Here is a 24061-nt window from a genome sequence, read left to right as displayed (position 1 = left end):
GTCGCAGTAGGTTGCTGGTGCTCAAAGCCTTGCTTCGAGCACACCTCGGCCTTCCGGAAAGGCAGCCACCTGCCTGGAGCCGAGGTCGGTGCCGCTCCAGCGCCGAAAACTCGCCTCCCTGACTCTGCTTCTTACTTCGGAGTTGGAGCCTGTTGTGGTTGAGGCTGAGTCGGCGCTGGTGCGGTGCCGGAGGCTTGCCTCCCTGGCTCCGGCGCCATCCCCTTTAGCAGAGCTTGTCATGGTGGATGTGGAATTGGCGCCGAATAGAGCCGAGTCGGCGCCAGGCGAGGCAGGGTCGGCGCAGACCGAAGTCATTTTGGTGTCGCGTCGGCGCCGGGTTGTTGACTCTTCTCCGGAAGCTTCTGGGGAGAGTTTGGCATCGCCTTCACGTCCGGCTATGCCGGATCTATCCTTGCCTGTGCCCCCCCTAGAATTTGTGGACCCGGCAGGATCCCCACCTCTTCAGGAGCCCCATCAGGACCCCCATTCGTCCAAGGGGCTTCCTTCCTTTGGGCATTGGTCGCACCCTCAGTGTCTTGGAAGACTTAGTTTACAGCCCTCTCCTACAGATGAGTTGCTGTCCCCTCCTCGGAGGGCTACCGAGGCCGGTGCGGCATTTCTTAGAGTAGTCTCCTTGGCCACTCATGTTCTAAACATACTGCCCCCTTCGGTCCCCTTGCCTGTGGACCCTCTGCTTGATGTCCTTCACCATGGGTCGGGTAATGTGGAGCCGCTTCTGCCCTTTGAGGCTTCTCTTTATGACGCCCTTTTGGGCACCTGGGCTCGGCCAGCTTCCGGTGACCCGTGGCTCGTTCTGTCGTGCATCACCACCGGCCTGCTCCACATGATCCAGTTTGCCTATTTGTTCACCCAGACGTGCAGGGGTTTGTTTTGCAAACTGCCTTCCCTTCCTTGCCTCAGTTACTGCTTCCTCCCTTCAGGGAGTCCAGGTGGCTTGAGTTGTGGGGTCGTAACATCTTCGCCTCCACTAGTGCTGCCCTCCGTTCACTGAATACAGTGTGTGACTTGGCTTGGGCTACCTCTGCATTATGGGACCCTGCAGAGTCTCTTTTTTCGGCCACCTCTGAAGGCGCTCGTGTTGACCTCCTTTATCTTCACCGGGATGGCCGTGACCTTGCTGAATTCATGATCTGCTCAGCCTTGGAAACTGCCGATTCCTTAGGCCGAGCAATTGCTGGTTCAGATGCCTTGAGGCGCCATGCTTGGTTGCGGGATAGCGTCTTTCTGGAAAATATCCGGGAGCGACTTGTTGATCTACCCTTTGATGGGGTTTGTCACGATTGCCGGTTATGATCCCGGAGAACTACTAAGATGGCCGCTGCCCGGGTGCACGCATGCGCGGAGGGAGGACAGGCGAGTCAAAGCCCAGCCTCCCTTGAGTAGTGACGCTTCGTGTTCACTTGTGTTGGAAACGTTTTTTTTTTGTTTTTTTTAAACAGGCTTTTATTGATTTTCAGAAAACATACATTCAATCCTGCGGTCCACTGAACGCCCAATGGAGGAAATCAGCATGAAGTACAACGGATACCATGACAAACTGACTACAGAGTCTCATCCATCCCCCCTAAAGGCGTCCGTGATACAGCGCAGTCCGTCTGCATTCTGATCCAGTCCAATGGTGTGTAGCAACAAGAGCAACCCCCAACCCCCTCCCACTCCTCTCACTTCGAAACCCCCCCACAGGTACCCCCCACCCCAACCACCCCCCCAACCATGTCGCTGGTCTCTAAGATATTACTTGTGTTGGAAATGTTGTCGGATTCTGCTTACCTGATTTCTCCTGGGAAGCTACGTCTCCTGTGTTGTTCTGGCGATTGGAGCATCGTCTCTCCTGCAGGTCTTCCTTCGGCGACGTCTCTCCTGTGGGTTCTCTTTCGGCGGCATCTCTTGGGGGCCATTTCGCGAACCTGCGAAAGAAGAAAAAGAGAAAAAAGAAAATTAAGTCTGCGTTATTGAAGTTGACGGTAACAGTGTTCTCGCTCTGCTCTTTCATTTATGTACTGTAATACTACTTACCTAATCCTGCTCTTGGAACTGTGGGGATCCATCCCTTTTCTTTGGTGAACCTATTTAAAAATAAAAAGAATACCCGAATACAAGGTTACGTTTTGTTATTTTTACGCTGTGGATTCAGAATAAACACTTTGAGCATTATTGTCACAAGCAAGACATGACATATAGGTAGTCTTTAGTATCTGCACAGAATATTGCATTTAGCTTTTCGCAAGTTACACTCAACATAATATTGTTTTATTATTTGTTTTAGAACCAGACATAAGCCTTATACCTTATATGGAAGAAGAGATAATTTAAGACTTTTGCTTTATTAATTTAAGGTAGGGAATAGTACCACAAAGAGAATTAAAAGGGATATAGGGTGAATATTCCTACATGCTAATTTGTTCTCTGTGATTCTCTACTTACCCACAGCCTTGTGCCTTATCCGGACGGGTCTTGTGCCACTTGGGAATAGCGACTTGGGGTTTCTTCCCCTGTTCCTTGTTTTGTTTCCCTTCTTCCCCTGGTTACCATTGTCACTTTGACTTGGTTGGGTGCAATAGGTGGCTTAGGGAAGTCGTGGATCTTGCTTCATGTCTTTTTTTTTTTTTTTAGCAGAGTTTTATATAGCGCAAACTTGACCCGAATCCAATCAGGTATCAGAGCGCTTTACATAGCACCAGTTACGTTACATGAGGACACACATTCATTTTTTTGTTAGGCACGGGGAGATTAAGTGATTTGTCCAGAATCACAGGATGTTTAGCGTCATTACCGAGACTCAAACCCAGTTCCCCCAGGTCTGAGGTCGAGCGCCCTAACCGTTAGGCCAACTCCTCTCCATGTTCATGACGTTCCTGCAAAAATATTTTTGAATCCAGATAGGGTTTTATTGTTTGATGCCCACGCCAAATCGGCTGTTGAGCTCCTCCTTGTGGGCTTTCGCCCTCCGCCTTAAGTCTATATTTCCCAGGTCTTCTTTTAGCATGTTCTAGGGTGGTTACCCTTGCATTTAGCATCCTTTTGATGCCTTATGTGTTTTGAGCTGGCAATCAGCCTACTGTGGCAGTGTTCCACAAGTTGTTGTGTCTGGCCTCTGACTGTGGTTTGCCCTAAGAGGTGTTCCCCGTTGTTTGGGGTGTCCATACTCCAAGTGGGGTACTTGTATGCTATTATATAGCTCTGTTTTTTGTTCTGTGGGCCTAGAGATCCTTTGGGCTCAATGCGTCCCTTGGTGCTCTTATCTTGTCATCGTACGGTGTTCAATGTTGTGACTTACCGCTGTCTTCTACATGTCATAGGTCGTCTTGCTTATATGCGTCATTCTCCACCTTGGAAGATTTTCATGGTGTTTTTCAAGCTTAAAATGCGGATACCACCTGCCAATAATGCACTAGGTGTGCTCCTATACTACCCATGTTGCATGGTCGTGGCTCGTTTACCCTTCTTTGCTATATATATGTGTGTATATATATATATATGTGTGTGTGTGTGTGTGTATGCAGGTTCCCATAGGTACTCTCCTTCCTACATCTCCACCTCTCATCGCTGCTGCGAGGTATCGTCCTATATCTCCATGGGTCAGGGAGCTTTTCAGGGCTGCACTCGGGATTGCCCTTTGTCTACGCTGCAGGATGTCTTTCAGTACACTTAGGAGCACTTTGTTACTTTTCCTGCATATTCAGCAATAGGGTCCCTTTTGCGTCCCACTACCTGGGGTGGTTCCCTGGCTTTACACTGCTCCCTTCTTGGGGTGCAGATACTGGACGATATCTCTCTTTCTGGACGAGGGTTAATTTTTACTCCCAGTCAGAGGATGTGGTCTACGATTCTGAGATTCTTTCCTACATTTATACGCCTATTGGTACTCTGGTGCCAGTTCCTTCGAATGTGCCCCTTTTATTAGGTATCACCCTATACTATGTCTGCTGTGCCTGCGGAACAGCTCTTCTGATGTCAGTCGTTCTAGTGTCTGCACCCTACAACTGTATTTCGTGAGTTAGTTCTCACCTTAATCTTCCAGCTGCCTGGTTGGGCAGCCCTATGCCCTTTTTTGGCTACGCCACCTTGTTGACTCTGTGGCTATCGACTCTGGGCATGGTTCAGCGGTGGCCCGCATCAGCGTGATTAAGATTGTTCCTGCTCGTCCCTGTCCCCCCTTTGGTGCGTGGGTGTGCACTTGGCGTGTTTTGTTCCCGCCTGTCCTTCTAGGACATTTTTCAGTTTCTACCTCTTGCCCTTCAGTTCTGGCTGTAGCTCCACCGGCCTTCCTTCTATGGACTAGCTGGTAGGCTCTGGTATGGTTGCATCACTTCTCCCCGACCTTTGGTTGGTGTCTACATAGTGCGCCGTTAAGCTGAGAGTGGTCCTTCTTCCTCCTTCGTTCGAGACTCTCTCTCTCGCTCTGTTTGCTATATTGCTGGTGCCGTTTCTACATCTCGTACTTATACAGGTGTGGTGTAGCACCATTATGGCATATTTTTTGGGACGCCTTGCCTCCCGTTCTCTTTTGCTCTTCCGAGCTAATTGGGTTGCTGTCTGGTTGCCCTGCCACAGCCTTCCCCATTGTCCATCACTCTGTTGCCGGCTCCGTGCTTGAGCACTTTCTTTTGTTCTGTCGTAGACCCACCGCCCCCCAGGGTATGGCTATGGTATCTATTCTAAGTTAAGTAATCTGCTTTTGCACTTATATGTAGATAATGCCTAATACTGTCTTTTATAATGGTGTTTTTCACCATCCGCCTTATTTATTTTGCAGGTTTTTCATCCTTCGCACACTGTTCCCATACTCTCACAGTTTTTGTTGGTGGCTCCGCGTTGTGCCGTAGAAAAGTTTCTCCGAAAAAAACTGACGTCAATGCGCCGGGAGGGACTAATACGACCTCGCTGACATCACGTGCGTGGACGACGTCAGGGTGGGGTCATCTGGCGATGTCCCCCGGCGCGCAGTGGTGCTGCTGCAAAGACTTTTCTGGATCCATTCTGACGCCTGGGGATATTCTAAGTTAAGAAATCTGCGGCTAGACAAGGTCTCTACCAGATACATCGTTACCGAAGGTAAGTAACTTGTACTTCCGTTCCACTCCTGGTACTACTAACAAGGAAAACCCCACTGCCTAACAACTATAATTAAAGTGCTAATCGTCACTGATATATATGTGTATATATATATTTATATATGTGTGTAAATATATATATATATATACACACACACACACACACACACACACACACACGCACACACACACACACACACACACACTCTCTCTCTCTCTCTCTGTCTCTGTCTCTGTCTCTGTCTCTGTCTCTGTCCCTCTCTCTCTCTCTCTCTCTCTCTCTCTCTCTCTCTCTCTCTCTCTCTCTCTCTCTCTCTCTCTCTCTCTCTCTCTCTCTCTCTCTCTCTCTCTCACTCACTCACTCACTCACTCACTCACTCACTCACTCACTCACTCACTCACTCACTCACTCACTCACTCACACACACACACACACACAGACACACACACACACACACACACACACACAATGCCTGCAGATCCGAACTGAGCAAAGTGTTGGCTGCATTCTATTCCACATCTTTGGTGGTGAGAAGTGCTTCTGCCTGTGGTCTTCCCTCATGGCTCAGACTCTCTCTGGGTTTTCCGTGTCGGTATGCCAGATGTGTTGCTTCTGCACATTGTCTTGCCCCCCTTTTTCCTACACACTTCCCAGGAAGGGACTCAGGTTCCTCTGCCCCTTCCCAGTCAGGGACTCAGGTCCCTCTGCTTCTGGATTCTGCCGATGTCATCTTTAGCAATTTCTCTGTGCAGGGATTCTCATGGTCATTTATGCAGTGTCTGTGTATGGTTATATATACATGTTTCTGATAGTATATGTATTTGCCTTACTGTATTTTGAAGTGTTATGTCCTGCTGCGGTCCACATCAATATATATATATATATATATATATATATATATATATATATATATATATATGGTGCAGTCTCTTCTGAAGAAGTAACTGAGGGGACACAGCGGGGATTCCTCGAAGAGTCTTTACTGCAACAGAGGCATGACGCGTTTCGGTGCAATACCTTTATCAAATGCCTGCAACACCAAAGTTCTATCTTTCCAACCTCCTTTTAAAGCTGACCAATCACTCCGCACTGTATTGCAGACCAGCTGAGCCGAGTTGGCAAATCCTGCCTCTCTGTAGTCCGACATCGGTGAACCCCTAACGGTTCTACAGGACTTTTTGATTTAAATTTGGATTTGTAGATCCACCTCCGGGGAGGGTGCACCTGGTCCAGGCCCACCACAGGGGCTCCTGTGGATAGGAACGTGGCCCGCCACCCTCGCCCTGCTCCGGGTGACCCCATTTTCCTCTCCCAACACCTCCGAAAGCTTGGTTGTCCAAGCCTCTGCTTCTCCAACCGCCTTCCCTTCCGCACCTCCACATAGGGAATCCAAGAAACTGGATCAGTTTGCGAAGAAGATTTTTTCTTCCTCCAGTTCTGCGCTGCGGTCCGTGAACACCGCATGCCTCTTGGGCCGTTATTCCCACTGTGTGTGGGATAAGGTGGTGGACGTGCTGCCCCACTGTCCGGAGGAGGCCCGGAAAACTCTTTCCCAGGCTGTTGCAGAGGGGAGAGACGCAGCAAAGTTCATGATTCGTTGTGGCCTCAGCACCGCCGACTCATTGGGCAGATCGATTGCAACGACGGTGGCTATCAGACGGCACGCCTGGTTGAGGACAACTGGATTTTCGGGGGATGTCCAATCAACCCTTATGGACATGCCCTTTGATGGCCGTCGCCTCTGCGGCGATAAAGCAGACAACGCGTTGAAGAGGTTCAAGGACTCCCAGGCTATGGCCAAGTCCTTAGGACTCTCCGCAGTCTGCCCTCCTCCGCCGTCTGCTTTTCGCTCCTTTCGTGGCACCGGAAGGGGCACCCCGCAGCGTTCCCAACAGAGCCACAAGCCTGCCCAACAACAATCCCAGCGTGGCCACGGACGCGGGTTCCACCGTGGCGGACCAAGGGGCGGGTCAGTCCACCTCCACCCCGGCCACTACTGCCTCCAAACCTCCCTAGTCCAAGCTTTCAGGCCCATCAAACGCCAGTGGGCGGCAGGATTCACCATTACCTCCCCCACTGGCGCACCATCACATCGGACAGGTGGGTTTTAGAGATAGTCCGAAGGGACTACTCCCTCCTCTTCAAGACTACCCCTCCAGCCATGCCACCTCAGTACCACCGCATGTCGGGGGATCACTTGGTGCTTCTACAGAAGGAAGTTGCGGCCCTCTTGGCCAAGTGGGCCATCGAGCACGTTCCAACGCCAGAAGTGGGGCGTAGTTGTTATTCCCAATACAGTTTGCACGTTAATCGCACATGATAAAAAAGTGCAGTTACTGTTTCTCTAAGCTTGTTAGAAATTGTGCTCAATATTCTTCAAGCTACCCCGTCTTGCCTGATATGTTTTTGTTCTAAATGTATTTGTCATGTGTTCATGTAGGATGCAGAATTGTGTCCCACGTAATTGCTACTTTGTATTTTTGTTTTTGACATTTTTGATTTATTAAATTGATTGTCCGGCTGGACACTCGCATTATAGTACTGATTCGAGTCTATAATTATCCTATTTAGTCAACTGGTGCATTGAAGGACCACTGTTCTAATACTAAAATGTTATTCCCACTACTTCATGGTGCCAAAGAAGGACAAGGGCCTGCGTCCTGTTTTAGACCTCCGAAACGTCAATCGCTTCCTCCACAAAGAGAAGTTCAAGATGCTCACTTTGGCTCAGGTCTTGTCTGCTCTTGATCCACAAGACTGGATGGTAGTGCTGGACTTGCATGATGCGTATTTCCACATCCAAGTCTTGCAAGCCCACCGGTGTTACCTGCGGTTCACGGTAGGCCACGAGCACTTACAGTTCACCATGCTTTCTTTCGGCCTTACCAGCGCCCCTCGGGTGTTCACAAAAGTGATGGCGGTGGTTGCAGCTCATCTGCGCAGATCATGGGTTTCAGTCTTCCCCTATCTCGACAACTGGTTGTTGAAGGCGGGTTCGCCCCGGACAGTCGTCTCCCACCTCCAGACTACGGCCAAACTCCTGCATTCGCTGGGGTTGTCCATCAATGTGCCGAAGTCACACCTGATTCCCTCTCAGAAGCTCCTCTTCATCGGAGCGGTTTTGGGCACTGCGCAGTTTCGGGTCTATCCTCTCGAACAGCGAGGCCGGGATATTCGGGCTCTGATCCCGATCTTTCAGCCCTTGTCCCGGATTTCGGTCAGGGTGACCCTGAGGCTGCTGGGCCTCTTGGCCTCCTGCATCCTGCTGATCAATCATGCCAGATGGCATATGTGGGCTCTGCAGTGGGACCTGAAGTTCCAGTGGGTGCATCATCAGGGGAACCTATCCAATCACATCTAGATCTCGGAGGGCACTGCAAGACAGTTGCAGTGGTGGCTCACGGATTGGCATTGGGTCGACGGCAGATCCCTCTCCCTTCCCCAAAAAGAGTTCACAGTGGTGACGGATTCGTCCCTCCTGGGATGGGGCGGCCACATGAGAGCGGCGGAGATCAGAGGCCTCTGGTCTCCAAAGGCGGGGTGGGGTCATGAACCCTTTGTCAGGAGGCTCTGCGCCTCTGGACATGGCTGGAACATCAGGGCGTTTTCCTGGTGGTTCAACACCTGGCAGTTTCTCTGAACGCCAGGGCGGACAAACTCAGCCGCAGGTGCATGATGGATCACGAATGGTGTCTTCACTCGGAGGTGGTGCAAGCTCTCTTTCAGCAATGGGGAGAGCCTTGGTTAGATATATTCGCCACCGAAGAGAACGCGCAATGTCCTCAATTCTGCATGTTGCAATTTCCAAAGCGGCACTCGCTCAGCGCCGCTTTTCGTCGCTAATGGAGTTGTGGTCTGTTGTACGCCTTTCCGACTATACCACTACTGCCCAGAGTGCTGAAGAAGATCAGGCGCGACCGGGCACAAGTCATTCTTGTGGCCCCGGACTGGGCTTGAAGAGTATGGTATCCCAAGCTACTCAGTATGAGCATAGATCCCCCGATCCGACTGCCTCTTAGGGAGGATCTTCTGTCGCAGCAGCAGGAGACGGTCCGCCATCCTGTCCAGCCTCCACCTCTTTGCGTGGAGATTGAGTGGCGGCAGATGATTCCTTTCAACTTGCCTCCTGAAGTTTGCGATGTCATTCTGGCAGCCAGGCGTCCCTCCACTAAGGTGGTATACGCCTGCAGGTGGAACAAGTTTGTTGCATGGTGCACAGCAAAGGCTGTGGATCCCCTTTCTGCCCCTCTTTCTGAGGTCCTTCTGTTCCTTCTTTCTTTGGCCCAGCAGGGCTCTGCTCTGGGCATTATCAACGGCTACCTTTCTGCTATTTCGGCCTTTCTCAGGCTCCATGATCAGCCCTCTCTTTTCAAGTCCCCAGATGTCAATAGATTTCTCAAAGGCATTACACACCTTTTTCCTCCTATTCCTTTCGTGATGCCACAGTGGGACTTGAATCTGGTTCTTACATACTTGATGTGCGCTCCCTTTGAGCCCCTTCACAACTGTCCTCTTCGTCTGTTGACCTTGAAGACTGCCTTCCTGGTGGCCATCACCTCCGCTAGGCGAGTGAGTGAGCTCCAGGCTCTTTCTTGTAAGCCTCGCTTTCTGTCGGTCCATCTGGACAAGGTTGTGCTCAGGTCCCAGCCTTCTTTTTTGCCAAAAGTTGTTACAGCCTTTCACATTGGGCAGTCCATTACCTTGCCGACCTTCTTTCTGCCTCCGCATCTTTCCAGAGAGGAAGAGAGGCTCCACTGTCTGGACCCAAAACGTGCGCTCTCATTCTATCTCAACCGAACACAACAGTTCCGGGTGGATGACCAACTCTTTGTTGGCTACGTTGGCGCCAAGAAAGGTCGGGCGGTACACAAGAGGACTGTCCCCCGCTGGGTTGTCTTGTGCATTAAAGCCTGTTACTCTTTGGCTAAAAAGGAGCCTCTGGTGGAGCTGCGTGCTCATTCCACTAGAGCAACTGCAGCCACTACTGCACTGGGACGTGGTGTCCCCCTGCAAGACATTTGTCAGGCAGCCATGTGGGCCTCGTTGCACACGTTTGACGCATTACTGCCTTGACAGCCAATGCGTTCCTGGCGCGGAAAGTCGTGTACAGAACAAATGTCAGCGCGCGTGGGCATCGTCTAAGTAGCGCCCACGCCGTCATCCCGACGACCACGACACCGACGACGGACGCGAAGCCGCACGACGCCACCTACCGACGCGCAGGGGTACTGCTGACGAAAACTTTCCGGATCCAATCTGACGCCTGGGGATATTCTAAGGTAAGGAATCTATCACTACTAATGTTTCTTACTGATATATCGTTACCTAAGGTAAGTAACTTGTTCATTATTGCCTTGCTGGTCAAGTGCACATGGACAGGCTCTTTGTCTGTTCAGTCCTGCAAGACTTTTTAGTCTAGATCATGAGAACCCAACCCACCGCCGAGATGGTATGGCTCGGGTATCTGATTCAAAGATAAGGAATCTGCAGCTAGAAGTCTATCAGATGAACAAGTTACTTACCTTCGGTAACACATTATCTGGTAGAGACTCTATTTAGCTGCAGATTCCTTACAACCCCACCTATGCCTCCCTGCTTTGCGGACTGATGTGGTAGGACTAGGGTTGTTTCCCCTTTCAAGGCTCTAGTTTTTGCACAAGACTACGTCAGTTACTTTGTCGCTCTGCGCTACTGGCTTGAAATATACGAAAAGTAGTGACGTCTGCACGCCTGGTTGGTGCCTATATAGGCACTGTGACATCATAACCGACGCTACTGACGACGTCACGTGGAGCCGAATGGAGCCAAACGACGTCACGCACAAGTGGTATTGCTCAGCAAAACTTTCCTGATCCAGCCTGACGCCTGGGAAATTCAAAGGTAAGGAATCTGCAGCTAGATAGAGTCTCTACCAGATGATGCGTTACCGAAGGTAAGTAACTTGTTCATTAGGCTGAGTTGTGACTGAGGCTGCATGACAACTTCTTGTGACAGTGGAGGACTGATGCGGGGTGAACAGTTTCCAGATTCAGCCCGACCCTTGGTGGCTATTCATAAAGTGAGGAACCTGTTGTAAGATAATGTATCCAGTGGAAATATTATTAACCAGGTAAGAAATTTTTTCTTGCATGATTTTGTATACATCCTGTAATATGTTTTAAATCACTCCAAAATGAAAATGTATTAGCAACAAGGACAGTAGCAAGGTAAACGTATTGTCACAAGTAACTTTTTGAAGTGAGTACCTAGGCTGGGGAAGGGCTAAAGTTCTTTATTTTTAACATTAGGAGCTGAAGCAGCATCTTGGCCACAGACTTCAGCTCACGGATTTGCTCTTAAAACCAGTACAAAGAATTATGAAATACCAGCTGCTGATGAAGGTGAGAAGATACGCTGGAGTACAATTTTAGCAGTAATTGCCAATTCGAGTATTTTTCTTGTATTCATTTGTAAATTATAGTCTGAATATTTGTCTACACTGTTAAGTTGTCTCCAAGCCTGAGCAGCAGAAGTTGTTTGTAGTAATATATTGATATATGTATGTATTGATACAAATATATATTTCATACAAATATTTATGTTTATATCAAATATTCGAGGTATGTCCTTTAGGTCTCAACTGCAGATAGCTGTAACAGTTTCTTGTATACCTCATGTTACTAATAGATAAACACACAAATACATAAATACTACAGAGTGTGAGATTTTGGACAAACCTCTTCAGCCACGTGCTGTTGCCATTTTTAGGAGTTGCCATTGGATGAATGAGCTGTACTTAACATGACATATTGTGGAAAGTTGCAATGGGTAAGTCGCTGTTTCAATTTTAAAGAAGCAAAACCCTTACTAGTTGACCCTGAAGAAACCCAGTTGAAGACAGAAAGTTGGAGAGCCACCTCACCCGTGGATACCTTAGGAACCAGGAGAGCTGCACCAGGGAAGCCAGGTGTCTAAATGTGAAGTGGTGTCAGAATCCGCAGTCAAACTCAATGGAGGACTTCAGGAAGATGCTGCTCCTGGAGAAGGTGGAACTTAAGGTGGATTCAAGCTGTGAAGAACCTGCAAGCAGAGGAGACTGAGTCTGTGCCACTCAGGAGTGACCAGGAGGCACGGAGGACGAATGCCTCCGATGTTGCGTGTTGCAGGAGAGCTGACGGTGACCTTAAAACTGCAGTTGCGTGGACCAGGCAACGCTGTAGCAGACCAAGAGCCGTACACGAGCTGTGGGGTCGGTGTCCGGCGGGAGCATCAACAAACCTTGGCAACTGCAACTAACATGGAAGTTGAAGAAGGTGCAGTGTTGGGACCAGCAAGGTCCAGGAGACTCACCAAAGCAGGGGAGTCTGGGCAGGCCCCGAGTAATCAGTGGAGCCCAAAGAAGTCAAGGATGACCCTTAAGAGGACCAGAAGGCCAGAGGCACTGGAGTCATGAAAGGACCTCAAGCAGCTCACCAAGGATGCAGGCCCACGGTGCAAGTGAGGCGGCGGTGAGGACGAAGATCTTGGTCACTGGAGATGCTTGAGGTTGGGACTACTTGGAGCCCGAAGATCTTGGTGGAAGGATGCCTACAAGCCTTTGCAACTGCAAGTCGACGAGGGGCACGGGGGCTCGGTTCCTGTGGCTCCGACGAGGGATACTGGCCTCAAACTTGGTGAGAGGACAGGGACGGCCTCGAGGGATGTGAAAAGCCACCACTTTTGTTGCTGAGACTTTCGGGGTCGGTGAGAGCCCAGGATCAGCAGACCAGCCAGTTTAGTTGCAGTGCCTGCAGATGCATGAAATTGACACCTTCACTTCAAGGGAGATTCCTTCAGGTGTCATGGATGTTCACAGGCCTTCGAAGGTTTCTGTATGGTACACAGGTACGGACGTTGCAGCAGACTAGCAGAGCGACGAAATCAGGAGCAGCAGGAGTCTTTCTGGCTGCAGCCTTGATGCCCAGAGCGAAGTCCAGAGTGCCCAGTGCCCAGACGGTTGAAGAAGAAGTGGTGTCTGAAATGAATCTTGTCCCCCGACGAATCTGGGGACCCACCCTCAGGTAAGCCCCTAGGCACCCTAAGGAAAGGGTTGGGATGTTTGTACACGGGCTCGTGAGCCCTTTTCACCACTTGCCTCTTCTCCTGCCCGGGGGGGCCCGCAGAGACAGCAGCGCCAGAAAGGAGACCGCACAGCCGGGGTGGGACTCTATCCCCCAGTTGTCTCTAGTGCATTTTCGGCGTGGGAGGTGACGTCACCCTCCCTGCGCCCTTCAAAGCCTGCCTGGAACTCCTGCAGCGCGGGACGTTTGTACACGGTGTGAGAAGTTGGCCTGATATATGATGTCACTAATTCTAGTGTACACCTTGTATCAGTCCAAACAACCCTTATGGTGATTGGTTGTAAAGTCAACCTTATAGACCAGCTATCCTAGTGGTAGCATGGACAAGAGCAGTCTTAGGCTAAACTCTGTATGGCATGTGAAGCCAGCTGTTATACCATATGTAATCCCTTGAATACCAAATGAAAGGACACCACAACAGATATATATAAAAATAGAATGTATTTATTCTAGTCAAACCCTCAGCACTCTTTATGAGATTCGAGGTAAGTACAACACAGTCTTATTTAAGCATACATTAAGTCACACAGGTAAGTAATACAGTTAGGCCCTAGGGGCCACGCAAACCATATACTAAGTAAGTGGTATAAGAACCACTGTCACAAACACAGGATAGGCCTAGGGAATCGCTGGGGCTACACTATACTACCAAAAGTTCGGAAGTGTGAGGCCCACGGGATTCAGGTGCAGAGTGGAAACGCTCACGCGTAATGCGTATAATCGATAGAAATAGTACAGTTTAGAATTATTAAGATTTAGGACATTTCTGGAGTAACTAGGAAGTCGAGACTTGAGAACTAGACACTAGGATAGTCAATACCCTGATGATCACCGGAGTACCCAAGTTACCTAGCCCACGGGCTGCGGGTGCATAGGTGTGAAGTTGCGTCGGGTTTCGTCGTCGACTCCTATGGATGCCTGAAGGAAAGATGCTGACAGGCAGTCAGTGAAGAGTGTCCGGTGGATCCCAAGGCTGTGATCAAGAAGGACGGATACCTGCAAGCAGAAGGGACAGAGTCTGGGTCACTAGCCAGTGACCACGTGGAACCAGGACGGAACCAGGCGATGTCGGGAGATTGCAGGTGAAGAGGTGAAGCTTGTCGCAGCAGCCACGGGTACCAGGAGACGTCGAGGACGACCAGGACCAGGAGGCGAGCTGTCCCACGAATGCTCTTGCTGTCGGCGGCGTCGAAGTCGAACTAGGACTCACCAAGCCTTGGCAAGCGGAACCCACGCAGAATGGAGGACTTGCTTCTGGTGCAGACCAGGAAGGTCTGGGGTGCTTCTCTTTTTCAGAAGAGCAGGAGCCAGTCTGGAGGAGCCAAACCAGCAGTGGAAAATCAAAGGTGTGTCGTCACAGAGGTTACTAGACAACGGGCAAGTAACCGGACAGACGCGGCAAGCAGGAAAATGCAGAAGGGCCCCACGCAGGACTCGTGGAGTGTGGGGGGCTGATCTTTGGTGCAGATGGTGCTTGGGGTTGGAGCTTCTCAATCCCCGGTGCACAACTTCGAGGGTGCCTCAGAAGCTGCGCTGGAAGATACTCGCCACTTTTCCCAGGAAGCCGGTCCCACGTCTCTCGTCGCCTCCACGGATCTCAGCTCGGCTGTGGATGTGGATCAGGGTCGGAGAAGTCTGGAAGTCAAGGCTCTGGTCAGGCTCTGCAGTTGGTCCCTCGTAGAACTTCAGCAAAGCAAAGGGCAAGTCTCTTGATGGTGCCTGTTTGCACAGGGTGGTCACTCCTTGGCCACAAGGGAGATTCTTCAGTCTTCTTCTTTCGTCGAATGTCGAAGGTCCAGAGTTTCTGTTCAAGTTGCAGGTTCAGGATAATCTAATCTCCTGGGGCCCTGCTACCACTCTTATACTAATCTGGGGGGCTGGGTTACCTGCTAGGTCCCTCCTATGGGTGGGACCGGGGAGGGGGTGGTTACACCCCCTTCCCTTTGTCCAGTTTCGTGCCAGGACTGGGGCTGGAGTGCCCCAGCACCGGTTTGAACTGGACTATGCATGGGACACCTTGTGTGCCCCAGGCAGTGTCTCGTTTCTTTCATCCCTCCCTGCCCCAATACAATAAGGCCTGTCTGGGGTGGTGCTCGCACCTCCCAAGGCAGGAAACCTATTGTCCAAGCCTCCCGTGCCGGGATCACTCCCAGCAGCAGGAGGTCAGACTTGTGTCTGTGGCAGCAGCATCCATTTTGTGATGCTGGGGCTCTGGTTAACTTTAACCGGGTAGTAGGTCTTCAACATGTCTTCTTCCTCTAGAAGGGGGGAATACTATCCTCATCACCAGAAATGGGGTGGGGGTAGTATTCCAAAGTGCTAGACACCTTACACGACATGTTTTGATAAAGCCAAACCATAGTTACCATAACCGCGAGGATTATAAGGCACTTTAAGAGTATATGGTAGGCGATTACATAGAACAGCTATAAGGACATGGTTCCGAAAGCTGCAGACAGGCTCAGCTCATGCTAGAGCACCATCTCACATGTTACCAAGCACTCTGCCTTCAGGATTGTTAAGGCCTGCCATAGGAGTGACTGAAAGGTACCCATGTGTATATATATAAGGCAGGTATAGGAATACTGTACCTAAGCAAGGGGTGATTACACGACCTTGCCCCATCTGAGTGATCAGCCAGTTGTGTCATGATGGGAGGCCAGCCAGGGGTGGCATAATACATGCTGCAGCCCCTGGTGGGCCTAGGGTACACTCATGCCCTGGGTACCTAAGGTACACTGTACAGGGCCCTATAGGGTGATCCTTACCAATTGGGTTATGTACCTAAAGCACATAGTGTGAATTTAGAGAGAGAACAGCTGGGCTGTGGGTCTGATTAGCAGGCCCACAGCCACATCTAAGTCGAAAACCAGTGAAGCAAAAGCAAAAAGTGGGGGTGACCATAGGAAGCAGACCCTACTCTCCTACATACGGGACCGCTCCCGCCTAGCCTTCGAGGTCAAGGCCTGACAATCGGGGCACGACTCCGCGTCGTGGTCGGCCCCCAGGCAGTAAAGGCACCGGCGATGGTGGTCCGTTACCGACATCAGTCGATGACAGGAGTCACAGGCTTTAAACCCGGGCATCCTACCGGCACCAGAGTCGAGTCGACAGAAGACCAAAAAGAGTCAAAAAAGTTTAGTCAAAAATTGACTAAGGGGTAAGCTCTTCCCGGATCGGCGCTGTCTGGCGTGGAAAAAAGAAGATCTGACGTCAGCGCGCGAGGGCGGCGTCTAAGTACTCCGACGTCATTCCGGCGCACGACGCCAACGACGGACGCGGAGCCGCAGACGACGCCTAGCGACGCGCAAGGGGTATTGCTACAAAAAATCTTTCCGGATCCAGCCTGACGCCTGGGGATATTCTAAGGTGAGGAATCTAACGTGTTTCTTTCAGATTCTGAGGTCACTGCACTTACAACTTATAAGTTACCTCTACAGCAGGTCTTACAAACCTGCAGGCAGGGTGCTTGGTTCTAAGTGTGAGGGTGTCCCTGCATGAGTAGGACATCCCTACATCCTTCGGAGTCCATTATTCCGGGTTGTGAGACAGCCATATAACATATAGAGGGGCGCCGGTTCATTACATGATGACCATCTCGAAACTGGCCATAACAAATCCTATCATGTTTGGTGTCAAACATGTTGGAATCATACCCTCACACCATAAACGGCGTGGGAGGTATGATTCTATGCACCGTAAAGCTCCTTTGGGAGGCCCTTGGTGCCCCCCGTACCAGGCTTCCAGATCGGGACAACAAGCTAGGGCTGCTGCCGGCCTAAGACACGTTTCTGCCCTCCTGCTGCTGAGCCAAGCTCGGGCAGGGGAAGGCAGAACAATAGGTATCCTGTCACAAGGAGATGTGACCACCTCCCAGAAAGGGTTTAGTGTATTGGGGCAGGGTAGGGGTGCTTGCCAGCACCACAGTCTGCGTGCAGGGCACACTTGGTGCACTCCTTACATAGTCCAGTCCAAACCAGTTCAGAGTGCCGTTGACTGCTGCTCTGGCGCAAAACGGTACAAAGGACAGGGGAGTATCCTCCCCTTTGTCCAGCCCTTCCTTAGGGAGGGACCCCTGAATCAATCAAGAATGCTTTATTCGACAACTTAATGCCATAAAAGTGATCATATCATTCAACAGTACATTTCATTTACACAGTTTAAAAAGAGATAAAGCATTCCTGGTGTCAAACCCTGTGACCGTAACCTTAAAATACAATATAATACAGAAACATTATATAAAATACAATGTGCAAATGAGCAAGTTCATTCAAGTACAAATAGTCCTTATTTTTTTCCTAATATCCACCATAAATATTGTATAAAAACCAAATACAAGAAAGCCTGCTCAGTCAAATACCAAGAGGATCCCTGTTTGTAATATTCCTGATATCAAACCAGTAAACCGAGACCTAATATATAATAAGGTACAAAACATTTTATAAAGTGCAAGGTGCAAAAGAGCAACTCAGACAGATACAAAAAATCCCCATTGATGGCATTCCTGCTATCGGGCCGGGTGACCGCTATCTAAAGTGCACATAGTGCAAAGACATTATATAAAGTGCAGAGTACAAGAAAGTAAATTCGGTCAGGTATTATAGTCCCATTTTATGACTCCTAGTGGGCCTAAAAATAAAAACATAAAAATAAAGACATAATAACTGTTTAAAAGCCAACTTTTTCCTACACCTAATGGCTCAGACTGAAAAACTTGCAACCCCAAAACAGATCAAGGGTGAAGATAACATTTGAAGGTACAATAAGGCCGGCCTTGCTTGGGAAAAATGGCGGTCTCTGAATAGTGGCAGGATAAACTTCTTACGTAATAAAATGTTATACTAACAGAAGAATATAAAATGAAGGGTAACCTGTTCAGAGAGATTGTCATAAGGGCAAGGTTTTAAAGTGCCGGGTTTTGCAAAACCTTGGGGAACCGACAAAAGCCAGGGAGCCATTTGCAGGCGGAATCTCATTAAAACAAAACGATGAAAGGGGTTGCTAACAGTTAACAGAAGGTTGGACTTGGTTATGTGTAGATAGTGTGACATAACCTCTCACCGTTGATTTTGACAACTCCTTTTCTTCCCTTAGTCCCTGGCGCTTAATTATAAACTGCTGTTTCTAATTTTGAGTTTGTCCAGGGGTTTAGGGTTTAGAAATAAATCAGGGCAACCTAACCATTATTTTAGTTCCCTTAGGTACTTTAGCCAGGGGATACAATCAGCCCTGTCTAGCGCTAGGCAATCAGTAATTATTGTTTGGTTTAGATTTGTGATAGGACTTGCCCAGATTCTCAGCCAACGCATTAAAGGTGCTACTGCTAACTAATCTGATATGTATCCAACCCTTATTTCTTCATGTAATTTGTATGCAGGGGTAGAATGCAGGACTGCCAAGATTTTGCGTAAAAACTTGTCTTCCTAATGCTGTATGTCTTTTCCATCCTTAAGTCCCCAGATGTCGCTGCCATAGGTTACCATTGGGATGGATTTTTCCTTATATATATTCATCAGGGCCGGAATGGGTTTAGATCCTAATCTTTTTGAAAAATGTAATGTTGCCCCCGTCGCTCTAATGAGAGTGTTCTTATTTTGCACAATTTGAGGACACCATGACGCACGGTCATCAAAAAGTACTCCCAAATAGGGGAAAGTTAGGACCCTTATTAACTCAACCCCTTTACAGTAAAATTTAATATTATTTTTTTGGGGCTTTCCAGGGCCAATTGACATAGTATGGGATTTCTTAAAATTTGTTGAAAGATCTAGGGAGTCCATAAAATCTATAAAAGCATCAAAAAGTGATTGAAGGCCCACTGCAGTTCTAGCTAATATGACTGTGTCATCCGCGTATAAAAGTGCGGGGATCATCTTATCACCAAACCTAGGGATATCTTTACAACTAGTTATTAAAAAATTCCCCAGCTTGTTTATATATAGTGTGAATAAGAGGGGGGCCAAGATACATCCTTGACGTACCCCTCTCTTAACATCTCAGGGGGTTGTCAGATCACCATTACTGTTATATCTAACAGCAGCTGTATTATTCTCATGGATAACATATAAGAAGTTCACAAGCTCTGGTTCTAGGCCCATATCACTTAAGATTGAGCACAGTTTTGATCTATTGACACAGTCAAAAGCTTGTGTCAGATCCATAAATGCCAAATGTATTATACCCTTTTGGCTATGGTATACTTCCCTATTGTTAGTGTAAATTTAAACATTGGTCCAGGGTCCCTTTACCTGACCTGAAACCATATTGCAAATTTGAAATGATATTTCGACGGTCCAGCCATGTTGTTAAGCGGTTTAATACGACTTTACCCATTTTTATGGCAGCGGAGTCTAGGAGTGAGATTGGCCTTTAACAAGTAGTGTCGTCTCTCGCACCCTTTTTGAAGATGGGAACAATAACTGCCTTCCCCCAGGATTCTGGGTATCCCTGTAAACACGCAGCATTAAAAACATTTGCCAAAATACTAGTCCACATATCTGGGTCAGCTTTGTATTTGCCGCGACCCCATCCGGGCTCGGGGCCTTTCCCCCAGATGTTGATGTATTTGCTTCATGGACCTCCTCTACACTAAAATGCAATGGCATGCTGGTTTGTCCACCTTTTCTATACCCATTCGCTTCGCCCAAGTTTGCATCGCTAAACATATTTCCAAAATTTGCTACCCATTTATCTGCTGGGATTAAACAATCAGTGTTGGGATTAGGAGTTTCGGAGAGGAAAGGACTATTAACTACCAACCAAAATTGGGAACTATTTTTCAATATACTAGCCTGTTGTAAGGCATCCCATGCCTGATCTTTTAACTCCTTCTTCCTATTCTGAACAGCTAGCTTATAGGCCTTTCTTTTGTCCCTGATTTCTGCTTTGTCGCTGGGGTGGATTTTAGAGCCTGTACAAGCTCCTTATGGGCCGTTGAACATGCGCTATCCAACCACCTTTCAGCCTTTGGCCGTCTGACCCCACCCACAACCGTGAGGTCAGATTGTATTTGTTTTGTTAGTTTGCCAAAGTCAATCAGAATAGAACTGCCCTGTGTATTTGGGTCCAGACAGGACTCAATTTCAGGGGCACAGGCTGTATACAGATTTTCCAAAACGTTATCTGGTACTATTTTTTCCCACTTTAGCCTACGGGCCTGATCTTTGGTACTAATATCTTTATTAGTCAAGCAGATGTTAGGTTCTCCAGTTTCTATAATAGAGAGTGATATAGCTACAGTAAGGGGGTTATGGTCACTAAAAACTGACCAAGTAACAATTAGGTCCTCAGTAAACAAAGCTAGTGGAGCAGATAGTAAAATATAGTCAATGGTACTTGCCCTTCTATTCCCCATATAAGTTGGTACTAGCGCAGAACTATCTGTTTGCTGAAGGCAACATACATTTTGATTTGCAAGGATGCCTTCAAGCAAAATACCGGAGGGTGTATGCTCAAAATGACTAAGTGAAGAGGGGAACTCCCCCTGATCCTGATTTGTAGAACAATTTAAGTGGCATTGATGAATATTAAAATCCCCTAGGACTATAACTCCATAAGATTGTTTTGTCTCCTCATAACATTCCAAGAACTCCTTTAAGTCATGTAGATGTTCCAACTCATGCCCTCTCGAAAAAGAATTATAAAAATGTATCACTAACATAGTGGCACGAGTCTTAAAGGACAATTCTACAGCCAAAACATTTTGAGAATTGCAGTCAACCAAACGTGTCCTACAGGAAAGCTTCAGAGAAAACATTAGGAGTAAACCCCCTCTAGCTCTACCCATAGTCGATGGAACAGCATTTTTGTTAAATGAAATAAAAACGTCTAAATAAAAACAATTAATTGTTTCCCAAGTTTCCAGAAGTGCAATAATATGATACGTAGAAAGAAAATTTTCCCAGAGCGGGTTTCCTTTTTTTAATCTTATTCCCGCTATATTCCATGAAAGGATCCCGTGAAGCAGTTGTTTTCCTTTTTCCCATTTGCATACAGTGAGTCTAGAAACCTAATGTCCCCGAATTGTGTCTCAATAAAATACTATGTTGGTCAAGGCTAATGAGGTAAATAAACAGTACCTAAGGTTTGTGACTGATATCCATCCAATGCCCAAAGTATGATTTGCAAGATCCAAAAGCAAAACCAAGGGGGGTGGCCAAGCCCAGCCTCCCCCTGTCATTGACGGGCGCAGACGGGCCCGGGCTTTGCCCGGGCACACCCGCGCGTATCCCGCGCTGTGGGAGTTCCAGGCAGGCTTTGAAGGGCGCAGGGAGGGTGACGTCACCTCCCGCGCCGAAAATGCACCGGAGACAGCTAGGGGATCGAGTCCCACTCCGGCTATGCTGTCTCCTCTCCGGCGCTGCTGGCTGCTGTCTCTGCGGACCCTCCTGGGCAGGAGAAGAGGTAAGTGGTGAAAAGGGCTCACAAGCCCGTGTGTAGGAGAGTAGGGTCTGCTTTCTATGTTCACCCCCACTTTTTGCTTTTGCTTTACTGGTGTTCGACTTAGATGTGGCTGTGGGCCTGCTACTCAGACCCACAGCCCTGCTGTGGGTCTGAGTAGCAGGCTACATTCACCCAGCACCCTGTGCTACCTTCATTCAGCACCACAGGGTGCTGGGTGAATGTGGTTCCACCTCATGAGGTTTTTTAAACTATGTATTTTCTATTTCAGTTTCTGTGCCAACTTCTTTCTAATAGTCTGAGGACTCTGTGTAGAGAAGGGTGAACCCCTTGCACTGGTAGGCCTAGCTGAGGCCTATTTTCTACACTGCCACTGACCCAATCGCAGTCCGTGAGCCACCACTGCAACTGTCTTGTAGTGCCCTCCGAGATCAGGACCTAGTCGGACAGGTTGCCCTGATGTTGAGCCCACTGGAACTTTAGGTCCCAAAGCACAGCCCGCATCCGCCACCTGGCGTGATGTACCAGCAGGATGCAGGAGGCCATCAGACCCAGCAGCCACAGGACCATCCTGACCGAAACCCGGGATAAAGGCTGAAAGATCAGAATCAGAGCCTGAATATCCCGAACCCGCTGTTCGGGAGGGTGACCCGAAACTGCGCCGAGTTTAGAACCGCTCCAATGAAAAGGAGCTTCTGGGAGGGACTCAAATGTGAATTCGGCACATTGATGGAGAACCCCAGCAAATGCAGGAGGTCGGCCGTAGTCTGGAGGTGGGAGACGACCGCCTGGGGCGAGCCCGCCTTCAACAACCAGTCGTCAAGATAGGGGAAGACTGGACTGGAACCCCTAGCCTGTCAGCACCTTTTCTTCAGGTATCCATAGGAGTCGACGACGAAACCCGATGCAAGTTCACACCTATGCACCCGCAGCCCGTGGGCTAGGTAAACGGAGTAATCCGGTGCTCACAAGGGTATTGACTATCCTAGGGTCTAGTTTCCAAGTCTCTAACTCCAAGCTTTTTCCGAAGTGCCCTAAAACTCTTTATTTCTAAACATCACTACTTTAACGCATTACGCGTGAGTGTTTCCACTCTGCACCTGAATCCTGTGGGCCTCCCACTGCCTAGTAACTGGTAGTATAGTGTAGCCCCAGCGATTCCCTAGGCCTAGGCCTAACCTGTGTTCGTGACAGTGGTCCTTATACCACTTACTTAGTATATGGTTTGCGTGGCCCCTAGGGCCTAACTGTATTACTTACCTGTGTGACTTATGTATGCTTAAATAAGACTGTGTTGTACTTACCTCGAGTCTCATAAAGAGTGCTGAGGGTATTTTGACTAGAATAAATACATTCTATTTTTATATATATCTGTTTTGGTGTCCTTTCATTTGGTATTCAAGGGATTGCAAATGGTATAACAGCTGGCTTCACATGCCATTCAGAGTTTAGCCTAAGACTGCTCTTGTCCATGCTACCACTAGGATAGCTGGTCTATAAGGATAGCTGGTCTATAAGGTTGACTTTACAACCAATCACCATAAGGGTTGTTTGGACTGATACAAGGTGTACACTAGAACTAGTGACATCATATATCAGGCCAACTTCTCACATTGGTGAGCAGCGGTTGGGATCTGAGCTTGCTGTTGTGATACCATTGCAATCTTGAGATATCAAATTGAAAGATTACAAGGATATTTGTCAGGTACATATAACATAGCTTATAAATACTTAAGTTCTACTGAACTTAGTTGTTGTAGGTTGAAGGGCCTAGCACACCCTAACTACAACTACTAGAGAGGTTTTAGTAGATACAACTAGTGTAGGTAGGTGCACACACCACACCCTCACTAGAGCATGTCTCTGAGAGGAGATCAAGATGATTCTCTCTCAGGAGGGGGATATCCTAGAAAGATACCCTCTAGATATGATACCCTAACTTTTCAGGAGATGAGACAATTGTGTACCTCCAGAAAGTTAAAACAGGGTTCAAACCCTACCCTCATTTATCTAGTGGAGATCTTAGAAGAGTATGCTGCTCAGAGAGCCTCCCAGGATGGTACCTTAGGTACCAATGAGGGTCTGCCCTCTACAGAAGACTCCCCTCACAATACTGATCAAGATGAGTCAGCAGGGACTTCAGAAGATGAGGTAGACAGCCAGGTCCAAGTTAGGAGACTTAGCCAGGCTAACTTAAGCCTACATGGGAGTCAGAATGGGGTCCCCCCATTCAGACCCTCAAGTGGACTTAACCAGAGAAGCAGGAGAGGAAGATCCACTTCCAGGGAATCTATCCACTCCCATGTCTCTAATAGCTCCAATGCCTCTTCTCACAGGGGAATGACTCCACAGAGAAAAGAGCATCAGGCCAGAATGAGGGAAGTCAATCTGAGGATTGAAAGGGAAGAACTTGCCCTTGCCAAAAAGAGACTTGCTCTGGCCAGAGAGCAAAAGTTAAGTGGGTTAGGACCCACTGGTGGCAGCAC

General features: G+C 48.6%; 1 protein-coding gene across 2 annotated transcripts in view; it reads left to right on the top strand.

The window, feature by feature from the left end:
• TRIO (trio Rho guanine nucleotide exchange factor) overlaps positions 1 to 24061 on the top strand; it is a 4621980-nt gene that overhangs the window by 3429031 nt on the left and 1168888 nt on the right. For both annotated transcript variants that reach the window (XM_085606120.1, XM_085606121.1), the window contains exon 43: positions 11364 to 11456. In XM_085606120.1, coding sequence (XP_085462246.1) covers positions 11364 to 11456 — 93 coding nt within the window. The remainder of the gene's footprint in view (positions 1 to 11363; positions 11457 to 24061) is intronic.

This window comes from Triturus cristatus, chromosome 5_1 (assembly GCF_964204655.1).
Source record: "Triturus cristatus chromosome 5_1, aTriCri1.1, whole genome shotgun sequence".
In the NCBI taxonomy this organism is placed as follows: Eukaryota; Metazoa; Chordata; class Amphibia; order Caudata; family Salamandridae; genus Triturus; species Triturus cristatus.
The sequence above is the reverse complement of the archived record's forward strand: the minus strand, read 5'-3'. Positions and strand labels throughout refer to the sequence as shown.